Source organism: Pelodiscus sinensis, chromosome 5 (assembly GCF_049634645.1).
Source record: "Pelodiscus sinensis isolate JC-2024 chromosome 5, ASM4963464v1, whole genome shotgun sequence".
Classification (NCBI taxonomy): domain Eukaryota; kingdom Metazoa; phylum Chordata; order Testudines; family Trionychidae; genus Pelodiscus; species Pelodiscus sinensis.
Genome location: NC_134715.1, coordinates 81,090,224 through 81,112,727, shown reverse-complemented (window position 1 = coordinate 81,112,727; position 22,504 = coordinate 81,090,224). Strand labels below are relative to the sequence as shown.

The 22,504-nt window shown below is 41.5% G+C and overlaps 1 protein-coding gene and 1 long non-coding RNA gene across 14 annotated transcripts in view; one reads left to right on the top strand and one right to left on the bottom strand.

Moving 5' to 3' along the window:
• MICU3 (mitochondrial calcium uptake family member 3) overlaps positions 1 to 22,504 on the top strand; it is a 111,695-nt gene that overhangs the window by 40,201 nt on the left and 48,990 nt on the right. For all 12 annotated transcript variants that reach the window (XR_012904286.1, XM_075930350.1, XM_075930352.1 and 9 more), the window contains exons 3-7: positions 584 to 615; positions 6,038 to 6,116; positions 8,880 to 8,927; positions 12,447 to 12,529; positions 18,943 to 19,014. Coding sequence is in view for 11 of the 12 variants with exons in the window: in XM_075930350.1 (XP_075786465.1) it covers positions 584 to 615; positions 6,038 to 6,116; positions 8,880 to 8,927; positions 12,447 to 12,529; positions 18,943 to 19,014 (314 nt within the window). In the remaining variant the exon portion in view is untranslated. The remainder of the gene's footprint in view (positions 1 to 583; positions 616 to 6,037; positions 6,117 to 8,879; positions 8,928 to 12,446; positions 12,530 to 18,942; positions 19,015 to 22,504) is intronic.
• Positions 16,713 to 22,504, bottom strand: part of LOC142829646 (uncharacterized) — a 58,723-nt gene continuing 52,931 nt past the window's right edge. For both annotated transcript variants that reach the window (XR_012904288.1, XR_012904287.1), the window contains exons 3-4: positions 17,666 to 17,770; positions 16,713 to 16,909 (exon numbers count right to left, since the gene is read on the bottom strand). This is a non-coding gene — a long non-coding RNA (uncharacterized LOC142829646). The remainder of the gene's footprint in view (positions 16,910 to 17,665; positions 17,771 to 22,504) is intronic.

The window sequence follows — 22,504 nt, the reverse complement described above, 5'->3', positions numbered from 1 at the left end:
TAGGTTCTCAGAGAGACAGCATGATTTGGGGGACAGCGCACTAGACTGGGAATCTGGAGAGATCGATCCTGTTTCTTTCTTGGGCAACTGACCTAATCTCCTTGTGCTTCTGTTTTCACTTCACATTTGTACGTCTTGTCCATTTAGATAAAGTTCTTTGGGGCAGGGACTGTCTCTTACTATATGTTTGTATAGTGCCTACCACAAAAGAACTGCAGTCTCAGTTGTAATAGTCCTACTTATATTCAGATCATTTGTATATGGACTCTGTAGGTATACCCTCTTTAGAGTTTATAATATTGTGGTAGTAGAGGCCATGAAGATATCATTTTTTATATAAATGAATTTTAGTAAGGAAATATATCTTTACATAAGATTTTTGAAGTATGTTTTGTACTTTCTGAAAAAATACTAAGTGCTTTGGAACCAAACACAATTTGCTTAAAAGCAAGAATCTGTCCCTAAATTAACTAAAGTAGAGATACAGTCTCTTTGCTACAAAATATAGGTGGTAAATCATGATGCTACCCTATAAAAAGGTGTTTCATTAAATGCTACATTTAATTTTTCTCCCTTATTTCAGGTGCTAAAAAGTGGAAATCTCTTTCAAAACAGGTGAGCAATAGTTCTTTCTGTATATTGCAACCTTGGGTTTCTTCACATCAGTTAAGTAAATATATGCTATAAACTTGCAACTATGAGGAGAAAAAAATAGGCACTATTGTTTTTATGGATGAGATTTTGTTTTTTTAAAAAATCCCAGGTTTAAAAACAAAACCCCAGACACTTCCTCCTCTGCTTGTTGAAATGTCATAGTAGTCCATTAGTCTCTAGTAAAGGGATTGCTTGCTATAATCCTCTATTATTCCTTCAAAGGCCTGGTCTGCATTAGAAAATTAGCTTGGTCTAACTTATTTGGGGTGTGAAAAATCCACACCTCTTAGCAGCATAGTTTGACCTAAGTCCCCATGTCAACAGCCTTACGTCAACAGAAGGTAGATTACCTATGCTGATGGGGAAACCCCCTCCCGTTGTTTTAGATAACATCTACACTGAAGTTTTACTGTGGCACAGCTGCAGAATTTTGTGTGTAGACAAGCCCAAAGCTAATCCAGAGGCTGACGACTGGTTTCTAGGGAAATATAAGGCAATGAATTAATAATTTTAAAAGAGCAGGATGGAAATATGGTTAAGGCAGACTTGCAAAATTGTCTTGAAAATGTGCTAGCTTGGGCACAAAATCTACTTAACAGTACTTTGATGGTGATGACAGAAATAACACCTTGGTTCTAATAAATAAAGTTACTTGCCCCAGGAAGAGGACAAATAGAATTTTGGAATGCTGAATTAAGAAGCATGAAAAAACCACCTCAGCCTGTTCCATTCTATGCAAGACTCCATTTTAATCCATATGCTCTGTATTGACAGGAAGGAGTTCTTGAGACTGACTATCCAGGATCCCATAGTGACCTAAAGGAAATTGACATTTAATAGTACTATACATTTCAGTGGGGGTAGGGGTCTGTTCCCTCTAATTATTTTCATACATAGTGCAAAATGAATTTAGTTATGTGCAGCACCAATATTGAGGTGATATGTGGATGTGTACCACCAGTAAAAACAAAAAATCAAGATGAAATATATATTTTTAAAAGGTATGGAAGAAAGAGAGAATATTAAAACAAGGCATAATTCACAACGTGCACTGCTTAAGATACGTATTACAATAAAAAAATTAACACTGAACTTGAAGTACATATATTTTATCATATTTTCTAACAACTCAAGCTAGTAAAACAGCTATATAAATAAAACAAAGACATGACCATTAAGTGAAAGCATAAAAATATGTGCCCAAGGTCCAGTTTAATACCCTGCTCTCGTACACCACTTAATTGTCAGGGAAAGCTGCTCTAAAAAAAATTAAGCATTTTCCAAAATACTAGAATGCTGAAGATTTTGCAGTCCACAAAAATGCAGTCCTCTTGCATGCATATTGTCTGCACACACAGCTCTGCTTTTACATGCTAAACAAATATATGAGTCAAGTAGAAATGATCGTGCTTTTCTAGTAAATATTAATATAATATTTTCTGAACTGGAAAAGAGAGCAAAAGGCATTCACTCACGCTGATACAGTTTCTATGGTATGTCTACTCTTAATTTAATACTTCACACACATAGAAACAGTAAAAACAAGTAATGAAGTGACAGCAAACAAAACCACAAAGAAGTGACAACACTGAAAATATGAAGGAAAGTAAAACATCAGTTTGTTGGTTACTTCTGGATATTTTAAATGGATGTTGATGTGGATCCATGCTGTTCAGGTGCAACAGAGCTTTGTAGAACAGGGGCTCCATCTGAGGAGTCCAGAGGGGTGCTCCAATCCTGAACTTTGTACCAGGGGTCTGCTCACCCTAGCCTCAGACAGAACTCTTAACTGCTACACCACCTGAGTGTGATATACGATGAAATGGGAAATGGAGAGCATCACAGCCTTTGCAGCAGGGAGTTTGTTTATAAACTGAGGCAGGATAATTAAGATGAGAAAAGGCTTGTCATTAAAGTAAATTAACATTAATTAGATTATTCTGAAAGCATTGTCAGTCAGTCCAGTTAAAAGGGGTAGAAATAACTGGTGAGAATGGAGAGAAGTAAATAATGGTGTCCGCCAAGGGTCTATACTGGGACGATTGCTGTTCAACATATTCATAAATGATCTGTAAAAAAAGGGTGAAAAGTGAGGTGAGAAGACTTGCAGATGACAAAATTCATTTAAGATAGTTAATTCTAAATCAGACCACATAGAGTTACAAAGGGATGTAACAAAACTGAGTGACTAGGCAGCACAATGATAGATGAAATTCAGTGTTGATAAATGCAAAGTAATGCACATTGGGAAAATATAATCCCAAATATACATACAGATGATGAGGTCTAAATTAGTGTAATCCATCAATAAAGAGATCTTAGAGTCAATGTGGATAGTTGTCTGAAATTATCTGTTCCATGTCTAGTGGCAATCAAAAAAGCTAATAAATAATTGGGACTCATTAAGAAAGGGATAGATAATAAGACAGAAAATATATTGCCTCTATATAAACCCATGAGTGTGTGCAAATTTAGTCACTCACATCTCAGAAAAACACATTGGATTTGGAAAAGGTACAAAGAAGGGAAACCGAATTTAGGAGTACTGAACACTTTCCATATGAGGAGAGGTAAAAAGACTGAGGCTGTTCAGTTTGGAAAATAGATGATTAAAGGGAAGGAGATTTGAGAGTTCTATAAAATCATGACTAGTATGGAAATATATACTAAGGAATGTTATTTACTCTTTCACATAACAGAAAAAACTAGGAGTCAGTGAAATTGATAGGCAGCAGATTTCAAAGTATTTCTTCAGAGTCAACCTGTGAAACTCTTGCCAGAGGATATTGTAAAGGTCAAGATTATAACAGGATTCAAAAGGAAACTAGATAAGTTCCTGGAGGATAGGACCCTCAATGGCTATTAGCCAGTGTGAGCAAGGATCCAACATCATATTCTGCATATCCCTCACCTCTGTTTCGCAGAATCTGGGAATGGGTAACAGGCCCTGGTTCAGGACGGGGCAGCAAACAGTCACAGAGGTTTGGGGGTCTCCTTGTTCAGGAGGGGTGCAGGCAGCTTGCCTGCAGTGGCAGAGAGCAGGAGACTGCCACCCAGTAGGTGGGTGGCAGAGGGGACGCAGGCCTGCCCACACCACTGCATCCCAGCCCAGGGCCCTAGAAGCAGCCGAGCAGCTGCTGCTGGTTCAGCGGGGGCTCCAGCCCGAAATGCGCTGGCCTAAGGCCTTTAATGGCCCTCCCTTCTCCCCCCACAGTGGATACCTAGATTTTTAGCAGGTCACTCAGGGAGTCAAGGATGGTCGTGTCTAGCTGGGATCCAGGTGGTCCAAGCCAGTCCTCAGCTGCTTGCAGGTCCAGTGGTCCCAGCTGGTGCACTGGTAGGTCTCTACTGGAGAACTATGTGCAGTTCTGGGTACCATATGTGAGGAAAGATATGGACAAATTGGAGACGGTCCAGAGAAGAGCAGCAAAAATTATTGAAAGTTCTATAAGGGAGAATTGAAAGCATTAGGTTTGTTTACTATAGAAAAGAGAAAACTAGAGTGGGGATATAACAGCTTTCAAGATTCAATGGGTACATCAACACAGTAAGGCTAAAGTCAAATTAAGCTACTCAACTTCAGCTACATCAGTTGCGTAGCTTAAGTCGAAATAGCTTACGTCGGCTTTTGGTGCTGTCTACACTAAGGATGTTAAATATGGACTAATTGGGTAACCAAATAGTCGATGCATTTTGCATTGACTATTCGATTAGTCAATAGGGCGCCTCCACCTTTGAAGTGTAGCAACAGACCTAGGGCTGCTGTTACACTTCAAATGCGAAAGCGCTACGTGGAGTCCAGGATCTGCTGGGGACTCCCCTGCTGATCCTGGGCTCCGTGCAGTGCTGTTGCTTTGAAACATTGTGGGGAGCCTGGCATCAGGCTGCATGCAGCATTTCAAAGCAGCAGTGCCACATGGAGCCCAGGATCAGCTGGGGACTGATCCCGGGCTCCACACGGCGCTGCTGCTTTGAAACACCGTGAGGAGCCTGACACCAAGTTCCCCCACGATGTTTCAAAGTGGCAGTGCCACATGGAGCCCAGTGTCAGTGGGGGAGTCCCCAGCTGACCCCGGGCTCCATGTGGTGTTGCTGCTTTGAAACGCTGCATGCAGCCTGGGAACACTCCAGCTGACCCTGGGCTGCACGCAGCATTTCAAAGGGGAGGCACCGTGTGGAGCCCGGGGTCTGCATCAGACTCCAAGTGGCACTGCTACTTTGAAGTACCTCCTCCTCTTCCCCCACTTGCTGCCTCTTTCTGATAGAGGCAGCAAGGGAGGGGAAGTGACTAGTCAACAAACCTGTCAATTAGTCCTTCACATCCCTAGTCTACACAGCAGGAAGTCAAAGGAAGGACACTCTTCCTTCCACTTCCTGTACTCCTCGTGAAATGAGGGTTACCATGAGTTGAAGTAAGAAGTGCTCCAGCTCATAGACTCATAGACTTTAAGGTCAGAAGGGACCATTATGATCATCTAGTCTGACCCCCCTGCACAATGCAGGCCATAGAATCTCACCCACCCACTCCTGGAATAATCCTCTCACCTATATCTCAGATATTGAAGTCCTCAAATGATGGTTTGAAGACCCCAAGATGCAGAGAATCCTCCAGCAAGTGATCCGTGCCCCATGCTACAGAGGAAGGTGAAAAACCTACAGGTCCTCAGCCAATCTACCCTGGAGGAAAATTCTTTCCTGACCCCAAATATGGAGATCAGTTGAACCCTGAGCATGTGGGCAAAATTCACAATTGTTATTTCGGAAGAAAGGCTTTAGTGTAGATGTGTATTTTGTTATTTCGGAATAATGCCATTTATTCCAAAATAATGCTGCTGTATAGACGTGCCCTAAAAGATTTCAAGGAGGAAGGAGAAAAATTATTCTCCTTTACCTCTGAAGCTAGGACAAGAAACAATGGGTTTAAATTTCAGCAAGGGAGGTTTTGGTTAGGTGTTAGAAAAAGTGTCCTAACTGTCAGGGTAGTTAAGCACAATAATAAATTGCCTAGGAAAGTTGTGGAACCTCCGTCATTGGAGATTTTTAAGAGCAGTTAGACAAACATCAGTCAGGAATGGTCTAGATGGTGCTTGGTCCTTCCATAATTGCGCATTATGACTTCGCAAGGTCCCTTCCACTTCCATTATTTTATGAGACTAGTGTCAGGATTACTCACATGAGCAAAGCTTACACTGTGTTTAAGTGTTTGCTGGATCAGGAACATTTTGCAATCTAAAATTTTTCCCTTTGTAACTGCCACACATTGTGAGTTAAGTTAAATAGGAATTTTGTGTAAAATTACTTGTCTCATGTCTTGATTTCTTAGAGTTAATTCTTTAATATGGTAATGACTTTACTAATTACTTGGTGTTTGTTTTTTCCTCAGGAATTGAATCAGATACTTATAGAGACACCACCAGTTTGGAAAGGATCATCAAAACTTTTCCGTAATCTTAGAGAGAAAGGTAAGGAGGATTTATTTTACTGAATGACTATACTACATATATTTTAGATTATTTATAATGGAAATATTGTTGCTAATATATACACTTTAAATTGAATCATTAATTTGTTTCCAAAAGGAAGGAAAGCAGATTACAGTACTCACCTGGGATGTGAGAGATACTAATTCAGCTCCCCCTCTGTCTGAGAAGGATTTGAATGGCGAATTTCACCTCTTATCTGAGTGCCCTAATTACTGAACAGTCACTCTTATTCTCGGTCTTGCTGTATTCGTATATATAATTTTTAATACAAAGTGGTACGACTTCAACAAGGATGATTTTGCCTGTATGAAACTACTCCATACTCTAATGCTGTAATGATTAAGGCACTTTAACTGAGAAGTGGGAGATTTCCATGTTCAGATTTCTTCTCACTGGGCGGGAGGTGGAATTGAACAAAGGTCTCCCACATGAGTTCCCTAACAATTGGATTAATAGTTGTAATTGAAGAGGACTTCTAGTTCTTCTTATGTGGTACAGATTAGACTCGTTGGTCTGGCACCCTTGGGACCTGACTAGTCCTGAATAAGGGGATTTTCTGGACCAGGGAAGGTTCCTCCCCCTTGTGGCCCATGTTGTCACCAGGCTAGGGCTCCAGCCTGCCCTGCTGCTGCCCAAGCTTCTCCATGGCTCTCCAGAAGCCACTGGCTGTGCTACTGCCAGGACTGGAGTGCCACAGTAGGATCTGCACAACCCAGGCAGAGCTCCACAGCTGGAGCTGGAGCTCCGCAGTCAGGGCTGGGGCAGAGGAATGGGGCTGGAGCTTCACAGCTGGGCCAGAATTCCATGGCTGCCATTGGGGTTGGAGCTCCATGGATATTGCCAGACCAGGGAGTCCTGGTTAAGGGTGGTACAACCTGTATTAGGAGTATGTTCTGTCCTTTTGCAAGAAACAGCTAAGGCGTTTGACTCAGCTGTGGATCACAAGCAGATAGATACCTTCAAACAAATTGGATTTGGGTATTTACATCCAAGAAATGGGTGGAAGTAGGACAAACCCCTGTCAATGTTTTCTCTGAATAATGTAAACATTATTCTTATGTTTTTATTACCATGTAATTGGCAATCACATACAGAAGCTTTTTTACAAAAGTTATATTTTGTAGCATTTGAACAAAAAAATGTTCCAAAGGGTGATTCAACTCCAAATTCCACACAGACAAAACTACTATGTCTCTAAGTTATTTGAATTTTTTGTTGAACTATTTTTGAACCTATCATTCTCCATTAAAAAGCATATCTAATAATAACTTTTATGAATTTTATAAATCAAATGTCTCTACAATTTCTGCATCTGATTCACCAAAGTCTTAGTCTGGTTTTCTGCCAGAGAGAGACAATTAAAATTAATAGAATTATGAAGTAAAATTGCAGTAAAGTGGTAGAATAATGTTGCCTTTAATTTATAGATGTGGAATCTGAGAGGAGGAGAGGTGACATGTCAATGGTAGCAATAGGGAAAAAATCAAGATCCCTGTATTCCCAATCCATTCTTAATCCCCTACGTCACACTGCCTTTCTATTAGGCTTTTTATTTTAATTATTTTCAAATCATGTGACTTCTGTACCTTCTATGTGGTCTTCAAATTATTCCTCCTTTCTGAAGAATAGTCATTCCAGAATCTTTCTCCCATAACACTCAGGGCAGTCACCCAGAACTATCTGTCCGTAGGTAGTAAAATAGGAGTACAGACAAAGGAAGGGAATGCTTTCAAGGCCTCCCAGATTGCTTCCTTGATGCCTGCTGACAATACTACTTGACAGTTGCTCTTCTGTCCTTTGTTTAACAACAAAGAAGGTGGTACCAAACACTGAAAAACAATCCATAAAATAATTTTCAACAGTACAAAGTGAGAGACTGACTTTTAGACTACCTAGTAGTCCGGTTGTTAAGATTCTTATCTAGAAGGAGCAGAAACCTGGGTTCTAGTCCCTGCTTTGGAATGGAGTAGGGATGTAAAATCTCAGTTGGTTAACTGGTTAAACATATTGTTTAAGTGATTAACCAGTTAAAATGGGGATGGGCAGTGGAGCTGCTCCACCCACTGCTGGACTAGAGTGCCCTTCCCCACTTCCCCCAGAGGCAGGGGCTGCACTGCTTAGGGTGCCAAAGCAGCCTCTGACTGCAGGCACTTGGGCCCACCATAGACAGAGACTGCTCCAGCTAGCATACTGGTGCAGTCCCTGCCTGCGGTGGTCCAGAGCAGCCCTTGTCCACAGCAGGCTTCTTGGAGGCCTGGAGCAATTCCCTGCCTGTGGGGCAGCCCTCTGCCATGTTTAAACAAGCACATCCTTAGAGTAGAAACTTGAACCATGGTCTGCCACTTCCCAAAAGAGCACCCTAACCAGTTCACTAATATTAAAAGGGGGCAACCGTGCCACTACTTCCATTTTTGTGAATAATATCCAGATGCCCCTGTGTAATATTACCTGGAAATGGTTTCATTTTGTTAATGTTGAAATAATTAATTTTGTACTTTTTGAAAAAAGGTTTTGGTGCCTTTTTGTTTGTTTATGGTGGTTTGTTTTTTTTTAACTGAAGCAAGTTGCTGAATTTGCAAAATATTTCAATCAACCTTAATTTGCTTTCTGGCTGAAAAATAATAATTTGAACAATCTTGCCCAGCTCTAATAGGTATATGTTAAAAAAAAGCTCTAATCTTTAAAGTTTAACAAATGAATGCTCATTAGAGTCGATATGAGAACACTTTTTTTTGTCTCCAGGTGTGATTTCCTACACAGAATATTTGTTTCTTCTATGTATCTTAACAAGTAAGTATTCTAGAAAAAGATCACTGCAATTTTGTTAGATTCTGTGTTTATTCCTATATATTAGAATATTTTATGTTCATTCAAAAATTATATCATTTACATGGGGGAAAACGCATGCTTATTTTCCATATAATTTGGCCTTTGTATTTTCCTAACATAATCTCATTGCAACATTTCAACTGAAGTATTGTATTATATGAGGCAACCTTTACTAAAAATGAGAGATTAAGGATTATCAGAAGAATTGAATATCAATTTTTAGTGTATAACCTCAGTCATCTGAAATTGCTGCATAGTTTTTAGGTGAATTCATTAAAGTCTATAAAGGACCTTGGAAGATGGAGAGAAATTCACAAATTCTAAACATTTTTTGATCCAATGGGACATATCTATTTTTACATGCCATCATCTTATATAGTTTTAGAAAATCTGTGAAAATTGAGCCATTTATTTGTAAATAACAAATACCAATAAAGTTAAATATTTGCCTTGTCTGGGAAAATAATATAGAAGGATGTACAAGGTGTAATCATTTGACAACTTGTCATAACTAACACAATTCTTTGAAACTTTAGATTTTTAAATTACAAACTAGTTTTAGAAGTTTTGATAACTTCAAATAATAGATTTTTTTAATGTCATCTTTTTTATTTTAAAAAATCAAACACAAAAACCACAGCAGAATAATGATAGAGATGCAGCCGTGTTAGTCTGGTCTAGCTGAAACAAAAGACAGAACTATGTAGCACTTTAAAGACTAACAAGATGGTTTATTAGGTGATGAGCTTTCATGGGCCAGACCCACTTCCTCAGATCATTATGTGGAAGCAAATTGGCACAACCATATATACCAAAGTGATACAATCAAAAAAAATGAACGCATGTGAAATTGACAAATCAAATTTTAGAACAGAGTGGGGGTGAAGGGAGAGGTTAGTGTCTGTGAGGTAATGATATAGGGGTGATAATATGAGAACCACAGCAGTGCTTCATGTACTTGTGCATTTCATGCAAAAATTCTCACCTGTAAGGCTAGACTCTCATACATAGAATTAAATTGGTTTGTGGTACAAGTGAAAGAAAAAAATAATTGCAGCTACAAAAAATGTATGCATATATCATCCTGGGATGGGGAGTATAAACCCTACACTAGGCTGTAAGTAGTTAAGGAGTTGCTTTGGGCTAGAATGCCGTGCCCTGATGTGCTTACAAGTCATGTCATGAATGATGGAGGAAGAGGAGTTCAAAAAGGTGAAGCTCATCTTGGTACTGATGAGCACTGGGAGGAGATTGGAGAGTGCTTAATTTCCCAGCTCTCAGGGAGAAGCCTGGTAGAGAGCAGAGTCTATGCCTTTGCCTAAAAGAAGTGGGAGGGCCATGCCCATTCATTTCCTAACATGGATTTAGTAGCCTCAAACAGGTAAAGTAAAAGCTCTCTCCCTGTGTGAAGTCCAACCCTTGCCAGCAATGCCAGCTTCTTCAAGGTGATAGGGGCTAAGGTGGGCTTTAATCCCCCCTCATTTGTCTCCTGCTCTTTCTCTTATCCACTTCCAAGGCCCCATCCACTGGTCAGGCCAGAAGCCAGAGCTAGGCCATAGTAAGAGTTTCCCAAGGGCTGCTCTCAAGCAACCTGGGCCCCCATCTGTGTAAGGTGGAGGGCCTGCGGCATTCTACAGTGGCACCAGTTCCCTGGGAATCTCTTACCACTGCCTGACTGTAGCTTCCAGCCTGGCTGGGGGCAAGGCTTTGGGAGACTGGAGGAGCAAGAGGAGGAGCCACAATTCCAGCACCAGTTGACTTCCACTTCTACATAGGTTCCAGCATTTCTGGGTTGTATCCCGTTACTCTGCTGCTGAACATGTGACAGTGAGCCTGATTGAAGTTGGTCCAAGGCCCCTTTGAAGGACCAGAGTCCAGTAGCCTGCCTGGGACTATTTCCTTTTATTATTGAAGGACAGAACCCTGCTAGTTGGTGGAGAATGTAGGCAACATGATCAACCTTCAAATAAAGGGAGAAGGAGCCCAGTTAAAACTTCTCAAGGAAATTTTTAAAAACCTAAATTCTCCTTTACTTCAGAAAGTATAGTAGAGTTACAGCCTATTGACTACTCTAGCTCTAGAATGTTTTGTTTGAGGAGCTTTCCTGAATTTTGTTTCCATTACTAATAATTTTCATAAATGGACTAGTGTCTCACCAACAATGAGATTGTTTATTACAGGTAAGAAGTGGTGCAATGGGACTGAATAAAATCGTTCAGTTGTCTGAAAGGTAGAATTGTCTAAGTTGCTGACAGCCCCGAACCCACTGCACAAATACAGTGCTAAACAGAAGGCAGCTCTGCAGTGCTTGGGTCTTCCTGGTCTTGAGATTCTGTTACTTGCCTTGTTCTTATTTCACTTGTTAAATCTGTTCTGTGAGTGCAATCTTAAATTCCATTTGTTCTCCCTATTTTTTCCAATAATTGATAGGATACTAAATTGTTTGCTTAATTTGATATTGCTAGATTTTTAAAGAGTTTGTTACTTAAGCTTCTAATATAGCGTGGCTTTTGAATTCCATTGTTTAACCTTTACTAGTCTTTATCTGTATCTTTTTAAGGTGTCATTTTTTCCGGCTGCTGCCAAAGCTTTTAAAAACAGCAATTAGTGATTTGTAGAGTATTTTAAAAGACAGCCTGTTTACTTTCTTCCACAAAGATAAGGTTGTCTTTAGTACTATCATTTCTCACCTAACGCTGTTGAGGGATTTTACCTTGGCTAGTCTGTTCTTTCTCTCACTCTCCTTAGCAAGTTCTTGTTCCTGAATAGTAGAAGTCAGTTTTTATAAAAAGGAAAAATAAAATTATAAGTTAAAATTTGGGAAAACCTTTTAATTTTTGGAGCTAATTAACTAATTTTTGGGGTCATTCCTTTTCAAGCAAAAGTTGTACAAATGCATTGGCTGTGTGTATCTTTGGTCAGTAAAGCTGGCTTCGAATTAAGGTACATTGTGTCAGATATATGGTAGCCTTTATTTATCTGGCATTCCACTCAACGTAGTTAGCACATCAGAAATGTGAAATCCGATACATATCTTTTCAGAATCACTATTTAGACTTCAGTGCCACAGCTGATCCTCACTTCAAGTGAGCAGCATTGTAAAAGTATTTTTAAAATTTAATACTGCAAGCACATAACCTTCCCCCCCCCCCCCCGCCACTGAATGGGTTTTGCCTCTGCTTTTATCACTCTGGGAGGAACATTGGCCCTGCCCCCAAAGAGGATAAAAAGGAATAGGCGTGTGTGATTGCATCTCCCTTGTGAACTTCGAGGAGTGCATTCAGCTTCTGAAACGTTGAAAGTGAAACAATGACAGGTCCCTAGCTGCTTTAAGTCAGTGATACATTGTTATATATGCACAAATATACTGATTTACACTAGTTGATGATCTGATCTAAAATATTCAGTTTATACCATAAAGTTCAACTTTTATCATCACTTTTAGCAAAAAATTGACAATTTGTATTCTTTTTCTGGCAGAGCCTCATGCAGGTTTTAAAATAGCTTTCAACATGTTTGATACTGATGGCAATGAGATGGTCGACAAAAAGGAGTTCTTAGTGGTATGTATATTAGATATTGCTTTTTGATCATTTTCTGAGTATTGTGACACAATCTTGTTATTCCATTTTTATGTATGAGTTCTGTGACAATGAGATGGTATAAGATGGTAAGTGTCAGTGTCAGCTATGGTGCCTATATGTGCTGCATGCTGTGCTTTGAATTTGAATTGCCATTTCCTTTCTATATTTTTTTATGTTAATAAATTTCTCAAATAAAATTCTTTTGAGACCACTATTTCCACAGCTGTTATCAGTAATTACTTGAGCTAAACAGACTTTGGTATAACAGTGAGGGAACTTGTGGCAAGAAGTTCACCTGGTAGCCCCTTGATTTTGTCGTTTATTTCCCCTCTTGGTCCAAAAACATGAATCTGTTGACTTTCATAATGTACTACAGGGCCAATCTATTTTGGGGGCAATTTGGAGAGGTTCTGAGGTGGAATTGAGATATTGTTGTGCTGCTTAGTCCAAACACATCATTAAGGTCTCATTTCATCAAAGCTCTACAGTGTGTGTAACTTATATTGAATAAAAGTGGAGACTTACTATTAAGTACATGATGAAGAGATTTGCTGAATTGGATCCTTCATGATTTTATTACACCTGGATGATGATGGTGCCAATGCTGACTGGGGTCTGAAATAATTTGTGCTTTTAAATAATGACAGGACATCTAGAGCTTTTGGATTAGATGATATGACAGATGTGACAATTTCCTGCAATATCTTTGGGAGCTCTTACTGTGTTAAGTTTATGTATCATTGAGAGCCAAAAATTCTATGTAATCCATGGAGGAGAGTATCAAAGCCCTCTAAGAACCAGGAACAGTGAAATGTGATTGGGTAAACTCATTCAGGGTGTAATACATCCAGAGAAGCACCACCTTTTGGGGAGGCTTGCCTAGTATTCAAAGTGGAATCTCCAATTTTAGATAGGCTAACAAGCCGTGTGGATAAGGGGGAAGCTGTAGATGTAGCATACTTAGATTTCAATAAAGCATTTGATACAGTCACACATGACCTTATCAATAAATTAGGAAAATGCAATATGGATGGGGCTACTATAAGGAGGGTGCATAACTGGTTGGATAACCATTCTCAGGGTATGTCTACACTACAAAGTTAGTTCGAACTAACGGACGTTAGTTCGAACTAACTTTCATAGGCGCTACACTAGCGCTCCGTTAGTTCGAATTTAATTCGAAGTAACGGAGCGCTTAGTTCGAACTAGGTAATCCTCATTCCACGAGGATTAAGCCTAGTTCGAACTAGCTAGTTCGAATTAAGGGGTGTGTAGCCCCTTAATTCGAACTAGTGGGAGGCTAGCCCTCCCCAGGTTTCCCTGGTGGCCACTCTGGCCAACACCAGGGAAACTCGTCTGCCCCCCTCCCGGCCCCGGACCCTTAAAGGGGCACGGGATGGCTACGGTGCCCGTGCCAGGTGCAAGCCTGCCAGCACCCAGCCAGCAGACCCTGCACCTGGCACGGATCGAGCCACCCACCCGATGCCCCCCAGCCCTCCCTCTCTTCCCGGGACCAGGCTGGCGGCTCCCGGGAGCTTGCCCGGGACCGCAGGAGGCAGGCACCCGCCTGGGCTATTGCGGACATCGTGGACCTCGTCCACAACCTCCACACTAGGCACAGGAAAGTGGCCGGCTAGGGCAGGAGAGCTGCCAGCCTGGCCACCCAGGAGCAGGTGTGCATGAAAATTAAGGTGGTCCACTGAGACCCCCGACCCTGAGCCCTGAGCTTAGAATGGCCGTCCTGGGTCAGACCAAAGGTTCATCTAGCCCAGTAGCCTGTCTGCCGACAGCAGCCAACCCTAGGGACCCTGGAGGGGATGGACCGAAGACAGTGACCAAGCCATTCGTCTCGTGCCATCCCTCTCCAGCCTTGGGCAGGGACACCACTCCTACCCCCTGGCTAATACCACTCCATGGACACCACTCCATGACTTGATCTCACTTCCCTTTAAACTCTGTTCTAGTTCTAGCCTTCACAGACTCCTGCAGCAAGGAGTTCCACAGGTTGACTCTTTGCTTTGTGAAGAACAACTTTTTGTTACTAGTTTGAAGCCTGCTACCAATTCCTTTCCTTTGGTGTCCTCTAGTCCTTCTTTATGGGAACTAATGAAGAACTTTTCTGTATGCACCCTCTCCATCCAACTCCTGCTTTTAGAGACCTCTATCCTGTCCCCCTTCCGTCTCCTCTTTTCTAAGCTGAAAAGTCCCAGTCTCTTTAGCCTCTCTTCATATGGGACCTGTTCCCAACCCCTGATCATTGTAGTTGCCCTCCCCTCTCCCAGCCTCTCTCTTCCCCTCTCCCACCTCCTTTTCCCAGTCTCCCCCAGTTTTGTTCAATAAAGACAGATTCCATTTTTGAACACAATTGTCCTTTATTTTGTACATCAAGAAGAGGGGCTAGGGAAGGATAAGTGGAAGGAGGTGAGGGAGGAATGAGGTACGCGCCCCCGATGGGGAGGACTGGGCTGGCTCTGAGGGCTTCTGGGGGTGGAAGCTCTCCTTCAGCCCCCCAATTGCCCCCTCTCCCCAGATGGCAGCCTGCGGCAAGTGCAGCCGATCTGATGGCCGAGTGTTGTGATGTGCCAGTGTGGGTACTCCGGGCAATCCAACCCAGGACTGCTTTGCAAGCGGGGCACCCCTGAGAACTGTCTGTCCGGGGTGGGGGTCGGGACCTTTTAAGCACAGCCCTCGGCTAGCCTGAGACAGCATCTCCACGCTCTAAGTCCTCCTCTGATGCCCTGCCGGCACTGCTTCCGGCCATCCTTAACCCTGGTTCAGGGTCCACTTAATGTTAATTCGAACTAGTTTTTAGTTCTAGATGCGTTAGTTTGAATTAGCTTAGTTCGAATTAACTAATTCGAACTAAGTTAGTTCGAATTAGCGCTGTAGTGTAGACATACCCTCAGAGAGTAGTTATAAATGGTTCACAGTCATGCTGGAAGGGCATAACAAGTGAGGTTCCTCAGAGATCAGTTTTGGGACTGGTTCTGTACAATATCTTCATCAGCAATTTAGAAAATGGCATAGAGAGTATGCTTATAAAGCTTGCAGATCATACCAAGCTTGTAGGGATTCAAGAGCACTTAAGGATAGGGTCATATTTCAAAATGGACAAACTAGGTAATTGTCTGAGGTAAATAGGATGAAGTTCAATAAGGACAAATGCAAAATACTCCACGTATGGAGCAACAATCAGTTTCACACATACAAAATGGGAAGCGACAGTCTAGGAAGGAATACTGTGGAAAGTGATCTAGGAATCATAGTAGACCGCAAGCTAAATATGAGTCCAACAGTGTGATACTGTTGCACCAAAAGCAAACATCATTCCATGATGCATTAACATGAATGTTGTAAGCAAGTCACGAGAAGTAATTCTTCTGCTCTACTCTGCACTAATTAGGCCTCGGTTGGAGTACTGTGTCCAGTTCTAGGCACCACATGTCAAGAAACATGCGGAGAAATTGGAGAAGGTCCAGAGAGGAGCAACAAAAATTATTAAAGGTCTAGAAAACATGACCCATGAAGGAGACTGAAAGAATTAGTTTAACTTGGAAAAGAGAAGACTGAGAGGGGACATGATAGCAACTTTGAAGTATATAAAAAGGTGTTAGAAGGAGGAGAGAGAAAAATTATTCTCCTTAACATCTAATGATCAGACAAGAAGCAATGGGCTTAAATTGCAGCAAGGGTGATTTAAGCTGGACTTTAGGAAAAACTTCTTAACTGTCAGTGTGGTTAAGCACTCAAATAAATTGCCTAGGGAGGTTGTGGAATCTTCATCATTAGAGATAGTTAAGAGCAGGTCAGATAAACATCTATTAGGGATGATCTGATGATGCTTGGTCCTGCTATGAGGGCAGGGGACTGGACTTGTTGACCTCTTGAGGTCGTTTCCAGTTCTAGTATTCTATTCTATAACCTGAGTTTAAGGTGACTCACGGGCTTCATTATATCTCAGAAAATAGGCAAGACCTTCTGTCCAAAAGAAGATCCCTAATCCTCGGAGAAAGTTTGGAAGGACTGGCACCTATCAAAGCCCTAATGCAGATGTAGTGATCTCTGTTGAGCTTGTTAGCATGCATCACAGGGTTTTTAAATATTGTTTTAATATGTTTTCTCTGAAATGCATTGCTGTAAAAAGAGTTGCATGATATCTTAATTGGCTAATTATTCTGTTTATAAACTCTGTGAAATGAAAACTGGCCTGCTGACACAGTCTGCATTGGTGGGGAATTCGCATTGGTCAGGAATGAGAGAAATGCATGTCTTTGCCCAAGTGAGGTGATGGCTGGGGAGATGGAAGCCTGTGAATGCTTGCCCTTCTGGACCACAGAGGGGGATACAGGTGCAGTTGCCCTGAAATGAGAGAGGTGTACTTTTGTTACTTAACACATTTAAGTCAGCTATAGTTTTTAGCCCAAAGCTGAATTGTATCTGTTAACTTGTATTGTATTGTTTGAATGAAGTTCATTCAACAGGTTTTGAATTATTTAATAATGGAAGGAAATATGGTTTACTCCATATGTTCTGACTGCAAAATTTGCACTAGGGTAATTTTAAAATAACATGAAGGTAGAAAAAACAAACAACTTTAGCTTATTATTATAAACATCGTTAAGGTATAACATTCAAACCAAGTTTTGAAGAAAATTACAATAGGATGCTAACATTTATGAATATTTGAAATCAGCCAATGACTTTCATAATTGCACCCTAATCATTTGGGAATGACTTGGAATTTCCAGGTGGTGGGAAGCAGGTGAAGTATAAGGAAGTATGAAATTGAAAAATTGTGGCTCAAGAAAACTGCAACTTTATATTTATCTTAGATAATTTTTCTTATGTTAAAAAGAAGGGGTAGCATCACATGATTTGTGATAAGATCAAAGAACCAAGCATTTAAAAGTTAGGAAATGAGAGTTAAGGTTTACTACTCATCTCTTATTTCTGCTCTGCTGTACAATGTTTCTTTCTTATTTTATTAGGCAAACAATGATAATATGTAACATAGCACAAATTATAATTTTCTAAATTAATGATGACAATGCAATGTCACCCATTGACAATATCACTCTATGTAATCTTTATATAAAACTCCAAACTATATCACACCTGTATGGTTTGGGGTTTCTTTACAAAGGTGAAACACTTCATGTCCATGCGATCATTCAGAAGGATTATACCAGGACTTTCTTTTTTCTGAGTAAATGCAGAGGTCTAACAAAGGGACAACAACAACAGAAATTAGAAATTTATAAAAATGTATTCACTAGAGACATCACTTTTTGTCTTCGGGAGCTTTTTATATTCATTTTTTAAAACTTTTACTTATTTTAGATTATAAATACACACTGATTAGAAATAAAGCACTGCATTATTACAGATATTAGATTTTGAACACCTTACATGTTGGTATCCATCTAGTAAATCATGGATGGGCAACCACAAATAGTGGGTTGGCCATTTTACTGGCCCTCCTTCACCTCAGTGGGTCACAGTAGCCTTCAGACCACTCATTTCCACCTGTGGCCTCCCATCTGTCTTCCACACATGCCTCTCGTGCACTGGGGCACTGGAGCCTCACATTTAGCTGCTCCTCCCCCTCTCTTCCAGCAGTTGCAGAGTGCATGAATCACTTGGTTTGTGTGCCATCTCTGTTCCTCCCTTTGCCTGTTAGAGTTGAAACACCATAAACAGCTGTTCACAGCACTCCAGTTCTGGGAGGAGATAGGAGAAGCAGGGACTGAGCATGAATCAGGTGATTGGCAGGTCCTCCAAAAGTGCTGGGAGGGAGAGGAGAGGCATAGGAAGTACAGGGCTTCAATGCCCAATGCACAAGAGGTGCATGAAGGTTGGGAACAGCCAGGGGATCTGTAGGCCACAGGTAGAGCCCACCATTGTATTAAATCATTCCGTCAGATTTGTTTATAGTGTAAGTATGGCCATAACTGCACTTCACTCATATGCCATTGTCCTTTTCAGAATGTTTCACAAAATCAAATAATTTAAGATATGTCATACAGAATTAGATTGTAAGAACATAAGAATGGTCATACTGGGTCAGACAAATGGTCCATCAACCCCAATATCCTGTCTGCTAGCAGTGGCTGATGCCAGATGCTCAGAAGGAATGAACAGAAAGCCATCTTATCAAGTGATCCATCCCCTTTTTAGTTCCAGTTTCTAAAATGTGAAGGCTTACTTCACTGTCTTCCATAAACTTACCTGGTTCTTTTTTTAATCCAGTTATACTTTTTGCTTTCACAGCATGCCCTGACACTGAGTTCCACAGGTTGATTGTGCGTTGTGGGAAGAAGCACTTCATTATATATATTTGTATGTTTATTTTGTTTTATTTTAAGTTTTCTACCTATTGACTTGTTTTGCAGCTTCAAGAAATATTCAGAAAGAAAAATGAGAAGAGAGAAAGAAAAGGAGATGAAGAGAAACGTGTAATGTTGGTGAGTAAAATTAGAATAGTTATAGGTTTGTGGTTGTAGTTTTTATGTGGCTGAAAAGTGTGGTTACATTTATTAATTAAGAATATTTATTTACTGTTCCTAATCTTTTGAGATTTCTATGCAGCATCAGGTACCATATTGAATCACAAAACTCCTAACAATATAAAGGGTTAACTTGTTTCTAAGCTTGTTTATTGAGGGAAAAATAATAGATACCAAAATATTTAAAACTGCATAAAAAATTTAAAAAATTGTACAATATATTAACATTTCTGCATAATTTATTTAATAAAAAACACGATATAATCACACCATTTCTATTAATTTAGTAAGTTATTTTAAAATACCTGTGGGCAAGTATGTTTTTAACAATATTGACAACAGATTCTGGAAATATTTTTGACAATTAGATTACTTACTGGGTATATTAACACAGAATTTTGAGTAACAATTCATTTAAATTTCAATATAAAAATATAATTCCAGCATCCTTCAGAAGCAATGCAAAGCTTCTGTGGAAGTCAGGAGTAACAGAGGAGCTGAGGAAGAGGATAGAAATTGTTGGCAAGGAGCCTGGAAATGAACTTAGTGTGTTGTCTATAGGTTAGGAATGTCATCATGCAGCCAATGACATGATTAACTGATAAGGCGGATATTTAAATCCCTGCCTCGTTTGCAATGTCGACCTGCCTAATCTGCATCCCTCTGCTGACAGAGAGATGCAGTTTAGACATACCCTTAGGGTGAGGGGCAAGGGAGGCTGCCGTAAAGCAGCTTCTGTCCGCAGTGGACTCGAACTCCTTGCGGACAGAGGCTGCTCCACATCCCACAGAGGATACAGACAGCAGTGCAGAGTTGCAAGGGGCTTCCCAGGAGTGGGCCCAGGAGCACATGGCTGCCGGCCTCACCCCTGGGGACTATCAAATAGTCATGTAACTGCTAAGATTTCATGCGGTTACACAACTGTTTAATTACACGATAACTAACATTCCTAGTGTGAGTGGGAAAATATTTTTGGGGTGGGAGTGGAATTATCGACTCTCTCCATAGTACACCCTTGTGGACTCCTAGCCTCTCTCGTTTAGACAGCCACATCTGCCTCTATTCCCATGCATTCCTCCCAAATAATATGCTGCTTGACTCAGCCTCTCGGGGGTTGCTTTGAAGAACACAACCTCTTCCCTATCTTCAGCTAGGGCTGCTCCTGCCCAGGAGCTGTTGCTCTTTGTTCTAGTGCCACAGCAGCCCCACATGGGCAAAAATATAACTGCAGCACCTCTTCATTTAATACAGGGGTTCCCAAACTTTTTGACACGGGGACCAGTAAATCCATTCATGAACTTTTAGAGGACCAGTAATGTTTATTTGCATATTCATTAATCAAATCATGAATATTCAAATAAGTTGTTTCTGGTCCTCCCAAAACCCCCAGTGCCAGCTTTAGCAAAGCTTTTATTATGGTCACCCACAATATTCTTGCCAGCAAGTTAAAGAATATGGATTGGATAAATGGACTGTAAGACTGACAGAAAGCTGGTTAGACCAGGGTTTCCCAAACTTTTTACTTTAGTTGGAACCCTTTTTTTTCAATACTGCTTTTTGCAGCCCAAAAATATAAACACATAAAAAACAAACTGAGAAAATACCAGACATATAACATGTCTGGTATTTTCTCATTAGGTAAGTTGTATTATTACTAGATGTATCAGTTTGTAGTTTCGAACTGCCTGGCTGGTAAATGAGCTCAGGCTGCATGAGTGTGTCTACCAGCCAGATAGTTCGCAACTACTCAAGGGGTGTGTGTGTGGGGGGGGGGGACAGTAGAATCCCCTGGCCGGACTAACTCATGCTTTGTGGAGGGGAAGGGGGAACAGGGGCAGCGTCCCAAGATCTACATATGGCCGGGTCAGTCCCACTCCCTGCAGGCCGATTCATTCCTCCCCCCCTGCTCACCTGCTGTGCCTCTGGCCAGCCCCACTTCCCCCAACCCCCTCCCAGGCAGCCAGGTCCCCCCCTGTTTCTCCTCCCAATCTCCCTTGACCAGTCCCGCTGCCCACATCCAGCCCTCCTTCCAGCGGCCGCTTCTCCCCCCCCCAATCTTCTCCGGCCAGCTCCCTGCCCCCAACCTCACCCCCCCCCGGCAGCCCTGCTTCCACCAGCCCCCTTGGTGCCTTCCCCTTCCACTCCTCCCCCTCCGCGCAAGCCTGCCGCTGCCGCCTCCGCCTCCTCGTCTCTGCCCAAGCCTGTTCCCTACCTTCTGCCTTTCACGTTGCAGGCCCGGAGGCCACCGGAGCCAGCGTGGCCCCGCCACGTGCCTCTGAAGACTTTTAAAATCCCAGGCCGTGACGTCACGTCACGCCCGGGCGTCCTCCCTGCCCACGTGCAACACCACACATGGGCAGCAACAGGTGGTGAGGAGGAGCCGCGCACGGCGGGGCGCTCTGGGAGCGGGGTGGGAGGACGCGCAGGATGGCCGGCGTGAGGGACCCGCACCAGGCAGAGCCGGGGGAGAGACCCAGCTCCACATATCGGTGGAGCAGGATCTACCAGCTCTGTAGCTCGCCGGCACTTCCGGGTTCAGGGACGCAGGGCCCGAATCGGCCTAAGGTCGGCCCTGCTGGCAGCCACCAGGCATGCTGAGGCCCGGTATTTTTTTCCTACGGCCCCCGCGGCCCATAGTTTGGGAAACGCTGATTTAATGTATTTTCTGAAGAAAAATAATTTGTGTGAAATGAATTCTGCACTTATTCAATGGCACAGAATTCCCTCAAGATTAATTAGTGTAATTTTGGACCTAAAATCGAATTACAAGGTTACTGAAAAGAATAAGTTTTAAGATCCCCAGAGAAGAAAAATATAGAATAGATATTATAGAATAATAGCTATTATTTTAAATTGCAATTATAGTGGCATATTACTTTTTAAAAAAATCAGTATTTTCTGAGTCTAAGTCTAGTAGACTTCCTAATGTTGTCTTCTATCACAATACTAGTGAATTACCTCACTACTACCATAAATGTAAGTTGAAAAACACCCTTCCCCCGTTGATCCTGGATTTCTATTCTCTCTCTCTCTCTTTCTCTCTCATAATTTTCTTGTACATCTTCATGCAGACTTACTAATTGTGATACTTAGTTTTAGCGCAAATAACTTTGACATATTTGAAAAAAATTGGTTATAAATTAAAAGATATCTTAAATAAGATTTTTGTGCTCAAACTGAACTCTTTGTATTGAAGCACCATATTGTTGTTCTTGTGAACAAGGTTTATCAAAAGATCACTAAATATGACTCACCAGTAGGGATAGCATGTAGCTGTGTAGGGTACCCATTTAAATCTAGTCATTTAAATGGGTACCCTACACAGCTACATGCTTCTCCCCGTCCAGCTCCTAGGGAACCGCTTGCTGTCTTGTGTTGCTGCCTCCGCTGCTGGGTGGCAGGGGAGAGCTGGTGCACACCGAGAGCCAGCTTTTAAAAGCCAGCTCCC